Consider the following 12297-nt stretch of genomic DNA (forward strand, 5'->3'; position numbering starts at 1 on the left):
TTCTCTTCTAGTTAAAAGGGTTCCAGCAGTAAGCAGCCCAGGGCAGGAGTGGCAGCTCCACAAAGTCACTGGGAGCTAGCTTCTTTCCGTTTCCCTCGTTCTGTCATCCCTAGGGGTGGTCATTGTCACGGTCCAAGATGACACTCTTCTAATAGTGAAACTAGACTGAAAGACCCGAGAGAGCTAGGTATTCAGTTTTTTTAGATGCTAGTGATACGTTTTATAATAGTTTCTCTTAATATCTTTGTGGGAAATGTGAGGGAGGATTAATAGCCAGCTGAATGCTGCAGTATTGGATACAGACTAACTTGGAAGAAAGACTTCTAGTGATATGGCTCAGGTCTTTGTCCTTGGCCCAGTCCCGTTGAACTCTTTTTTTAAAATAAAAGTTTTATTTTATTCCTGTACAACTCTTGATAAGTGACTTGGATATTGTTGATGACTCAATGGATTTATAAAGAATGTAAAATGCAAAGGATTCCTCGTAATGGATGAGAGAATATGCACCTCGCTGTCTGAAGAAGGTGTAAGGGCTGAATCTAGGATAAAAATTCGAAGTCCATTCTTTTGGTCCAGAAGGCCAACTTTATGAGGTATATCCTTAACGTCATGATGAAAAAGTGCTAGGAGTTTTAGTAGATAAGATAAAGTCGGTATGAATAACCAGTGCACTATCGTTGAAAAAACACTTTTAGACTACACTATGAATCTGGTAGCCAGAAAGAGTTTTTAGTAAACTGTCAGACCACAATTGGAGCCTTGTACTCAGTTCTGGTGGTTGATTTTGAGGACTGCAGTCACGAAGGGTGATGAGTATCTCGAGGGGCTGTAAAATATCTTGAGAAGCTGTTGAAAGCAACTGGTGGTGGGGGGTGATGTATGCTGTTAGTCAGTAGAGAGATGAGATCCAGTAACTATTCCCCTTTTACTCAAGTCCTGAGATGATTCGACATAGTCTGTGTTGGGCCAGAGAATAGAAAAATGGTCAGTAGGTGGTAAAAGCACAATTTAAAAGATTTTGTGATGAAATATATGAACAAATGAGTATACAAAATATGTATGTACAGTTTAAACAGCAGTTAGAATACATGTGAAAATGTCCACCTGGCTTAAAAACTAGAACATCACTAGTGTCTTAGAAGCCCCATGTGCCTCTTTATGACCTCATTTGTTTTCATAGCTGTATAATATCTCATTGTATGACTCTGCCAGTGTATGCATCCTACTGTTAAAGGATATATATATATTTTCTATCAACACAATACACTGTCAATATTCTATACATGTCCTGATGTATAAGTACTAGAGCTTGTTTTGTAGCAGTGGTTCTCAGAGCATCAGTGCTACCTGGACTTTCTTAGAAATGCAAATCTGTAGGCCCCAATCCTTGAATTAGAAACTCTCTAAGGAAGAGTCCAGCAATCTGTGTTTAACAAACCCTCCCGGCGATTCTGATGCACACTAATATGTAAGTGAGAACCGCTGTTTTAAGAATATTGGCACAATTATGGAATTGCGGGGTACTAGAGTATACACATGTTCAACTTTTTGAGAAATACCAAACATTTCCAAAGTGGCTGTACCAATTTATGTGTCATCGGTGGATAAATCTTCCCAATGCTCCTCACCCTCTTCTAAATTTTGGTATTGTCTTTAAGGGTTTGCAAATATAGGAGGTTAGAATGAAACCTCCTGTGACCTTAATTTGCATTTCTCACTATTATGGGCTTGAGCATCTTTTCATATATTTACAAGCCACTAATACTTTCTCATGGTAAAAATGACTCTTTGTGTCTTGCCTACTCTATATTGGAATTCAGACTGATTTGTAGGACTTATTTATCCCCTGCACTACTCTTGTCATTTTATGTGTTGCAAACATCTTACAGTTTTTAGCTTGTCTTATTACTCTCCGATTTGGGTCTTTTGTTGAACAGAGTTCTTAATTTCAATGTTACTGAATTTGCAATCTTTTCTTTTATGGTTAGTGCTGTTTATGTTTTAAGAAGTCCCCTATCCTGAAATTATAAAGATATTTCTCCTCTTGTTTTATGAATTTTTATCATTTTGCCCTTTTCTTTCATTATGACTCTATATTGTGGTATAGGTATATGATTTTTTTCTTAATGAATAATTAATTGACCCAGTACCTTTTATTAAAGAATCCATTTTTTTTTTCTTTTTTTTTTTTTTAAATATGTCTTTATTGATTTCAGAGAGAGGAAGGGCGAGGGAGAGAGAGAGAAAGAAAAACAATGATGAGAGAGTCATCATTGATCTCTTGCACACACCCCACTGGGGATTGAGTGGCAACCCGGGCATGTACCCTGACCGGGAATCACACCATGAACTCCTGGATCATAGGTCGATGCTCAGCTGCTGAGCTACAGCTGGTCAGGCAAAGAATCCTTTTTTTAACCACTGGTCTTTAAAGCCCAATGTGTCTTAAACCAACTTTCCATATATATGTAGGGCTGTGTCTGAGTTCTCTATCCCCATACATTCTGGTCTGTTTATTTCTATGCCAGTACTACATTATCTTTTAGTTTTATAAAAAGTTAGTATCTGATCAGACAGGTTCTTTCATGTCATTCCTAACAAGTGGCCCATTTACATTTTAGAAATAGCTTGCAAATTTTCATGGAAAATCTCTGGGATTTTTATTGGGATTACATTCAATTTATAGATCAATTTAGGAAGAGGAGACACCTTTATAATTTTGAATCTTCTTACCCATGTTTCTTTTCATTTACTGAGGTTTTTTACAGTGCATTTTAATTCAATTACATACTTTTCCCCAAAAATCTTTTATATCTTTTATTATATTCCCAGATACTTTATAGTGTTTGATGCTATTGTAAATAGTATAATTTAAAAAATTACATTTGATAACTGTGCTTGGGAATATAAGTACAATTGACTATTTTATATATTTTTTTGTATCTGTGACATTTTTAGAACTTTCTCATTCTAATGATTTGTTGTTTTCTTTGTTTTTTTTGTGTACAAAATGACTATTTTTTTGTCTTTTCAATCCTTTTATATTTTATTTTGTTTTCTGTACTAGTTAGGACTTCTGCTGTCCTGAATACAAATGATGATAGCAAATATTCTCGTCTTGTTCCTGTACTTAATGGAAATATTTTCAATATTTCGATATTAAATAAGATTATTGTATGGTTTTTACATACTTGTGCTCTTACATTCCAACCCTGTTTTGAGTTTTTATCATGAAAAGGTATTAAATTTTATCTAATCCTACTTCTGCATTAATTGAGATGGCAAATGATTTTAATTTGATAATGTGGTGAATTAGAGTACTCAACCTTCAATTAAAAAAACCTTGCGTTGTTGGTGCAAACCTTACTTGGTCAGGATATATATATTTTTATGTACTGCAGGATTCACTTGTATATTAATTAGGATTTTGTATCTGGGTCACAAGTGATATTAGTTTATGAGTCTATGCTTTTTATTTTTTAATCTATTCTAGTCTGGTTTTGGTGTTGAAGTTATGATACCCTCATACAGTAAGCAGAGTATTTCTTTTATGTGTTTATTTGAAAAGTTTATATAAAATTGGTTTATCTTTTTCTTGGTAGAACTTGCCTATAAAGTCACCAGCACCTGGCATTTTCTTTCTGGAAAGCTTAACTACAGATTTAAATTATTTAATGTTTATTGGATTGAATTATGCAAGTTTTGATGCAGTTTTGATAGTTTGTATTTTTTTAGTAATTTATTCATTTCATTTATGTTTTCAAATTTCCTCTCCTAAATTGCTTGTAATATATGTTCTGTATAATTTTATTCTCTGTGGCAGCAGTCATTTGGTTCCCCTTTTCTCTACTGATAATAGTTTATTTGTACCTTATCTCTTTTCTTTTCATCAGCTTGTTTCTTATAAAGTCTTAAAAGAACTTGCTTCCTTTGTCTGACCCTTATCTTTTGTACTTTCCCCCCCCATTTCATTAGTTTTTATTTTTATCTTCAAAATACCTTTTTTTCCTCCTTCCCAACTGTTACAAGGACCACCTAGTCATGAGCTGGGATATCATTTTTATATCTGATAGACAACTTGACACTTCATTGTTTTTTTAAATATATTTTTATTGATTTCAGAGAGAGGGAGGGTGAGGGAGAGAGAGAAACATCAATGATGAGAGTCATTGATCGCCACCTCCTGCATGGCCCCGCCCCATTGGGGACCGAGCCCGCCACCCGGGCATGTGGCCCGACCGGGAATCGAGCCGCCGTCTCCTGGATCGCAGGTCGATGCTCAACTGCTGAGCCACGCCAGCCCGGTGACACTTCCTTGTTTTAAGTTAGCACTCCTTTGTTTGTGATGTTGAACATTTAAAAAAAAAAATACTTGTTAGCTACTTATGAATTTGATGTGAAATGTAAAAGAGGGCATCTAAAACTGAGAAAACCTTATTAAGGAAACAAATTTAGGGAGACACGTTTAGGACATGATACAGCCCTCCATACATTCTATATTATGCACATTTTCTACTATATTCTAATTACTTTATTGTATGGTTTGAACTCATTAGGGACAGATACTAATTTATACTCATCTTTGAGTTCTAGATGTTATCATGTACATCTGTGCTAGACATCACCTGATGCACTAACAAATGCCTAACTGGCTTGATAGATGGTGGGTTAAGAAAATAGAATATACTAGTCTACTATACAGGGTGTTGACACCTTGTATGCAGAATTATGATTTTGAAACTATCCTAGGGACTTGAAGAGCCTATATAACAGGGCTCCTGCTCTGGTAGTTGTCCCTCTTAAGGTCAGCGTGGTCTCTAGCCTCTCAGAAAAACATTGGAAATTGTGCTATTTATCAGAATATGAGGGGTGGAGGTAAGAATCAGGAGGCTGGATGGAATATATCAGTCATGGTTCAGTCAGGGGAGCAGAATCTCAATGAGTTACGGGATAAGAGATTTATTATACAAATTAGACCTTATGCAATTGTCAGAGGAGCTGAAGGAGTGAGGGTCCAGGAGAAAGGAGTCAGGAGCCAGTTAATCTGAGAAGCCAAGAATGGGACTGCAGAGGGAAAGCTTGTAGGGAAGGCGGTGGGAGGCTATGCCTCTGTACACACAGCCTCTGTGCGTCTGTAAAGTGTCTGTAGTGGGCCTGCAACCACCGTTGGCCGGCCAGGTCAGCAGGACAGAGTGGAGGAGAGAGAGGGCAAGCTGGACCTTCTCTGCACATCTGTCTGTCACCACCTCTCACCACAGTGACCTTCAGATTCATGGCTACTGATTCATTTCCACCTTCTAGGTCTTGTGGAAATTCCTTTCTCGCCAACTCAACTAGACTGTACAGGGACGAGGCTTCTTGGAAATGCAGTTCCAGCTTAGCAGGTTGACACAGTAAAAACCCAACACAGAAGTTCTAGAATTCTCCAAGAGTAGAGAGAGGTTGAGGGTTATAACCTAGGTTCTAGGTTCTAGAATTGGGCAAATAGAGGCCCGATTCTAGTGACTAGGGGAAGAACTGAAGGGAGGAAAGCCAGGGTGTTGAATCTGAGAGGGTAACCATGAGCATGGTGAACACAGGTCAGTGCCAAAGCATAAACTGTTTCTGACCTGTGGATATGGTGATCATAGTCCTAGTGAAGCCGTCAGAATCTGGAGTCCCACTTCCCATATGGACACTTCTTCTTTCCATCTTTAAATAATGGTGGCCTTAGGAGTTCTACTCATGGTCCACTGCTTTTCTTTCTCTAAATATTTTCCTTGGACCATTTCATTCATAGCCTGTGTTCAATAACCAAGCTAAGTACCAATTTCCTAAATCTGTAGTTCCAGATCTTTTTCCTTAGCACCAGTGCTAAATTTATACCAGCTTACTAGGCTGTATGTACATTAGACTATTTAAATCCAGCATGTCTAAGAAAGAACTCATTAGCAATCACCTCTGTCATCTCCATATTAGCAGCTGACATCAACATGTATTCAGTTGGAAGTCACCTCTGACAATTCTTCATTTTCAGTATCCAGTCTGTCATTGGATATGTTGATCATATCTCCTAAATACCTCTTCATTCATTTTCTTTCCATTCATATCGTCTTAGTTCAGTAGTTTAGCATTTCTTGCCTGGCTGTGACAATGTTATTCTTTTTATTTTTTCTATCGCTGTAATCTTCTTTTCTCCATTTTTTTTCACTTTTTAGTAATAATGATCATAATATTAGTATTGTCCAAGTTTACAAGCTAGTAATTAGCAGAGCCAGGATTTGAAATCTCAACTGTTACTCTGATTCAAAGGCTCTGGGCAAGTGCCTTACGTCTAAGATTCTGTGTCCCCATCTGTAAAATGGAGTTAATATTGCTACTTACTTTGTAAGATTGTTGTGATGAGTAAGTGAACTAACCACATATATCCTACATGTGGTATAGAACAAGCAGGTCAACATTCAATTATGCTGGAATTATTACAGCCAGAATTTGAACCCAGTCAATTTAACTTTAGAGCCTGTACTCTTATCCATTATGTTGATGTTTTCTTCTGCTGTTTCAGAAGTGGGAAATGCTGGCAACATTTTCACCTTTCCCAAACACAAATCTGATCATACTGTTTCCGTGTTTAAAAACACTTAGCGATTCTATAATTCCAGTAAGACACTCCTTCACACGGGCCGTGGCCTTCATGTGTTCGTCTGTTTGGCTGTATTACCTCATTTCTGCCCTCTTCTCCTTGTAATCCTAATGCATGGTGACCTCAACACATTTTTAATATCTGGAAAGTTCCATGCTCTTTCATATATCAGTACTTTTGCATATGAGATTCCTTCTGCTTGAAATGTGTTGTCCTTACTCCTGCAGAGCTCCTAATTGTCCTTTGAGATTCAGCTCAAACGTTACCTCTTTTGTAAGACATTCCTGTGCATACTTGCGGTAGACTTTGATGCTGTGTGTGTGTGTGTGTGTGTGTGTGTCTGTGTCTGAGAGTATCTATGACATTGTCTTTTCTATATTTGCCAGTTTCCTTAAGCTATGAGATTACTGAAGGTACTCATCTTTGCTGTTTTAGATCTAGCTTTGTGCCTGACACACTTGCATGGTAAATTTACATGGAATTAATGAATGAACTTTAAAGGAATATTCATGCTGTTCCCATGGTAGTCTCCTATTTTAGTCCACGGTAATGGCTGTCCCTTGGTGTCAGCGTTCTGTTAGCATTTCCTCTATTTACTGATTACCTACATCTATGATTTGTAGAGACATAGAGTATCAGTGTTGAAAGTGACCTGAGAGGCAATTTCTTTCAATATTCTATCAGTTTAATTTTATGTATTTTATCTCTAGATGTGTCAGCTGCATTTCCCATTGTGTCATTGATCCTCTCACCTTTCTTCTTGTGGGAGCCTGTCTCTCTGTATCAGGCTCTCTGAAATCTCCCTTGATATCCAGGAAAAGAAGTTTTGTTCCTTTTGTTAGTGACTTGCCATCCTGTTGAGTATTGGGAAACCACAGTCCCTGGTACTGGCAGGTTCTGTGGCCTTTTCTTTCTAATCTTGATCCTTGATGCTGTAGTGTTAGCTTATTTTTCTATTCTCTTAAAATATTTGAACAAAAATGCTGTTTTTTCCCCAATGAAATTTATTAAGATGAATAAATTGAAATCAGAATACATATAAATCAGAATCATATTTTCAATTTCTCTATCGATTGGTTTTCAAGCACACTCAGCTCCTGGCAGATTTGCATAGAGCAGGAAATCATGGGAAAGTTCTCATAGAACATGTGCATATGTGGATGGAGATGATGGAATGGGGACCATGTGGGCAGATACAGGAGAAAGAAAACTGCTCTGGCCTCTTACCCACACAGGAGTCAACACTATACAGTGGGAAGGAGAATTGGACTGTGGTTTTCTGTTCCCTAAGTGTAACTTCCTTTTTTATTTAATTTCACGAAGTTGTATATACAATAGTATAAAATCAAAAAGTTACAAAAAAAAGTAACAGTGAAAAGAAAGCTTCATTTCTACTCCTGACCCCTAGTTCCCTTATAGTTAGTGTCCACTCCATTTTTTCTTTTCTTCCAGAGATATTCTGTGCATATATAAGCATAGTGGCATATCACTTAAAAATATACAAATAATACTGCCTGTGTGATGTTAGGCAAATCTCTTGAACTTCAGCATTTACTTATTTAAAATCCTAGATGGAAATAATATATACCTGACAAAACCCACAGGGATTTTGTAACAACCATTGAAGTAATGCTTGTGAACATGCTTTGAAAGTCAGCAGATATCTTACAGCACAGGATGGAGGGGAGGGGAGTCATGGAAGTAGCACTGTTCTTCACAAAGGACAATGAGTCACATGTGATCTGATTTGACAAGAGCAATTCTGAATTGGTAGCAGGATTATTGTCAATAGCCTAACTCTATTGGGTGTGTTTCCCAGCCTACAGGTCCTGTCTCTCATGGCATGTTGGGATTTTCTAAATGACTAATCAAGAGATACCACTTGCACCTTAATTGTCAGGTGTGTATGCACTTGGGATAAGAAGTGGAAGCATGCCAGAGTGTGGGACACCTCTGCCTCCCTCCCTCACTCCTCCTCTTCGCTCCCTCTTCATGCTTAGGGAATTGATATTGGAACTTGGCTGATGCAACAGTTTGAGTCATAGTCCCTTGGTGCTGTGGGATCCATTCACTTTTAATTGGTAGTTGCTGGAATCATTTCTTCCTCCCTCACCCTGGCTTCCTTTTCTAATTTGCTCTCAGGGGCTTTCAACACTTGCTCTAATCAACCAAGGCGGAGCTGCTGTGGAGTCCCAAACTGGCATCTGGGGACCCCAGTTCTTCTGCTATGACTGTTTCTTCAACTTTCTTTTCTAATCTGTTAAAACAACTTTGTCTTTGAATTAGGCCTGGGGGATAGAGATCCTTTGGGCATTGCTTTCACAGAGGTGTCTGGCTGGTGCCAACTTCTTGACTTTGCCAACTACTGTTTGGGCTGATGCATTTTACTCCTGCTGGCAGAGAGGGGAGAAGAAGACATCTGGTTGAGGTGTCCAAAAGGGCCTAGTGAATGATGGCAGAAGTGTGTAGATGAAAAACATCGTTTGAGTAATGTGAGCCTTGATATTTTGGTCCACAGACTGCTTCTGTATTAACAAAAAGTCTTATAGAAAACTTATTTTGTCTGCTTTTGTTTGTCACTGCCCAAAAGAGAGTACACACTAGTTGTGCAGCTTTGGCCAATAATCATTATTAGGTTACATTAAAAAAACAATCCTTAAATAGACTTTATTTTTTAGAGCAGTTTTAGGGTCTCAGCAAAATTGAGTGGGAAGTACAGAGAGTTCCCATATATACCTTCTGCTTCCACACAGGCACTTACTGTCAACATCCTGCAGCAGTGGTGCATTTGCTACAGTCAGTGAACTTACATCGACACATCATCACCCAAAGGTCATAGTTTACATTAGGGTTCACTCTTGATGTACATTCTGTGGGTTTTGACAAATGTATGACTTGTGTCCACCATTATAATACTATACAGAGCAGTTTCACTGCCCTAAAAATCCTCTGTACTCCACCTATTCCTCTGTCCCCTTTCCTCCAGCCCCTGTCCACCACTGATGTATTTATTATTTATTTATTTATTTATTTATTTATTTATTTATTTATTTATTTATTATGTCTGTAGATCCTTTTTAAAATTTTTATTTTTCAATTACAGTTTACATTCAGTATTAGTTTGTGTTACACCACGGCCTGGTTGTGAGTGCCAGGAGTTCCTGGGCAACACCAAGACCTACTGATAATGCCAGGCCAGTTCCCAACTGCCACGGCCTGCTTTCCTCTCTGTCACTGTGTGTTGGGGATCTAGAAATGAAAAAGGCAATTCCCCTCCAGGGGAAGCACATGTAAATAAATAAATTACACTACAATATAGTACATATAATAATAGAAGTGTGAAAAGTAACTTCGACAAATTATTATTTAGCATGTATCCAAGTTTTATTTTAAACTTACCACAAAGAAAATTTGTTGAAAGAGTTCCTTCTGGTCAAGATAAGTTTTTCTTTTTCTCTCTTAATAGAAGGTGTGTTTAGATATGATTGCTAGACTAGGTATAAGAAAGGAGCATCTGTTAAAGATTACAGAAGGGTCTCATGGCTAGTTAAAAGTCACTGCGCCTTTAATATACATTAAACATGTGAAATTGTTTTGTATATCAATTATACCTAAATAAAACTGTTTTTTTTTTTCTTTTTTCCTGAAGCAAGATTTTAATAGCTTTATTGTTGCAAGATGGATCCTACTGAGCAAGGTCTTATAAACTGAAATATATGGTCCCGGGATATCACAATGTAGAAACCAAGAGGTCATGATTACAGAAGAGGTCACTGGAACTGAAGGACATGACCCAGGGAAGGCTGGCCAGGAATGCAGCAGACATGATCAGGGCAGGCGGGGTGTGTGTGTGTGTGTGTGTGTGTGTGTGTGTGCGCGCGCGGTGGTGTCAGGTCACAGGGTGAGGGAGAGGACAGCCCCCCTCACTCCCGATTCCTGTAGCTCTCCAAGTGAGACAAGACCCAGGCCGCAGGCAGGAGGATACACAGGAAGCAGGAGGGGAGCCAACAGTGGTATCTGCGGTCCAGAGCTGCTTCTGAAGGGGCTTGGAATGGACCTGGGCGCGTGGCACCAAGGGTCCCCCGGCCGGCCCGTTAGGCCCCTCAGCTGCAGCAGTGTCAGCTAGACATGACCACACAGAATGGCCTGTAGGCTCTAAATAAAACTTTTTAAAAAGTCACTGCACCTTTAATGACAGGTATCCCCCACATTTTAAAAGTTCACGTTACACCACTTTGCTTTTATGAAAGACCTACATCAGTACCTGTTTTTGCTAACTAAAGGAAATCTGAAGATTTTCCCTTTTAAGTTAATAGTAATTGCTGCTTCCCTTTATACCGTATCGCCTTAAGAAAGGTTTCATAGAAACACTCTACTTTTGGATAGTGAGGGATACCTGTACTAGGTAAAGGCCATTAGACTTGTCCTAAAACTGATGATAAACCTTTCAGGAAAGTCTAACTTCCCTCATATAGGAGTCCTGTTTTGTTATTTCAATAAGGAGAGCATTTAAAAAAATTTCACTGCATGTTGCAGTCCAGTGAATTAAGGCTTTTGTAGTCAGCATAGGTTTTTAAGCTGGGTACACCTCCAGGAAAAAAAATACGGCCTCTAACTACTCAGAGTGAGGCCATTGAAATAACTTACACATCTCCACCTTATTGTTTATTAGAACTTGGAAAGGAAGGCACATTTTTGGCTCATGAAATTTGACTAATTCTCATTCTCAATAGAACATTTCTCAGAGCAAGTTTCATGTCCTTATTACGAAGACTATAGATCAGGGGATTAAAGAGAGGAGTCATTACTGAATATACCAGTGTGAGGATCTTCTGCATCAAAGCTGGGATGCCATAGGTAGGGCTCACATACATTACCATGACTGTCCCATAGAAAAGAGACACCACAGCTAAATGAGAACCACAGGTAGAAAAGGCCTTTCTCCGGCCAGCGGCAGAAGGGACCTTAAAAACAGCCCTGAGCAACAGACAATAGGATCGAAGAATATACATAATAGTGAAAAAGAGGACAAGGGAGCTCTGAGTATAGAAAATAAATTCGGTAATGGGGGCTGGAGCACAGGACAGAGCCATCAGTGGGTCCATGTCACACAGGAAGTGATCAATGATATTGGATGCACAGAAGGGGAGTTGGGAGATGAAGAAAATGGGGACTGGGTAGCCAAGGAACCCAATGAGCCAGCATAGGGACACCAGCATGCCACAGAACTTCCCAGTCATGATGGTGGGGTAGTGCAGCGGGTGGCAGATGGCCAGGTACCGATCATAAGCCATTATTGCCAGGAAGAGACATTCTGTTGTGCCGAGGGAAAAGAAGAAATAGAACTGGAGGAAGCAGCCAGAAAATGAGATGGCCTTGGTTTTGGAGAGAATGTTGGTTAGCATGTTAGGAACAGTGGAGGAAACATACCAGATCTCAAGGAAGGCAAAGTTGCCCAGCAGAAAGTACATGGGCGTGTGCAGTCGGGGGTCCCACCTCACTGCACAGATAATGGCTCCATTCCCCAGCAAGGTCATGACATAAATCACCAGAAACAGTGAGAAGAGGAAAATCTGTATCTCCCAGCAGCCAGGGAATCCGAGGAGAACAAACTCAGTCACAACGGGGGTTGCTGACCTGTTCATGGGCCTTAAATCTATGAAGAAGAAAGACAT

At 39.1% G+C, this 12297-nt stretch overlaps 1 protein-coding gene across 1 annotated transcript; it reads right to left on the reverse strand.

The window, feature by feature from the left end:
- Positions 1-11322: 11322 nt before the first annotated feature.
- Positions 11323-12297, reverse strand: LOC308546558 (olfactory receptor 11H4; the record flags this gene model as incomplete). The annotated part of the gene is made up of 1 exon (XM_081115653.1): positions 11323-12297. One exon carries the CDS (start codon positions 12295-12297, stop codon positions 11323-11325), a length of 975 nt encoding a protein of 324 aa, XP_080971779.1.

This window comes from Miniopterus schreibersii (assembly GCF_964146895.1).
Source record: "Miniopterus schreibersii genome assembly, chromosome: 1".
NCBI classification, from domain to species: Eukaryota; Metazoa; Chordata; class Mammalia; order Chiroptera; family Miniopteridae; genus Miniopterus; species Miniopterus schreibersii.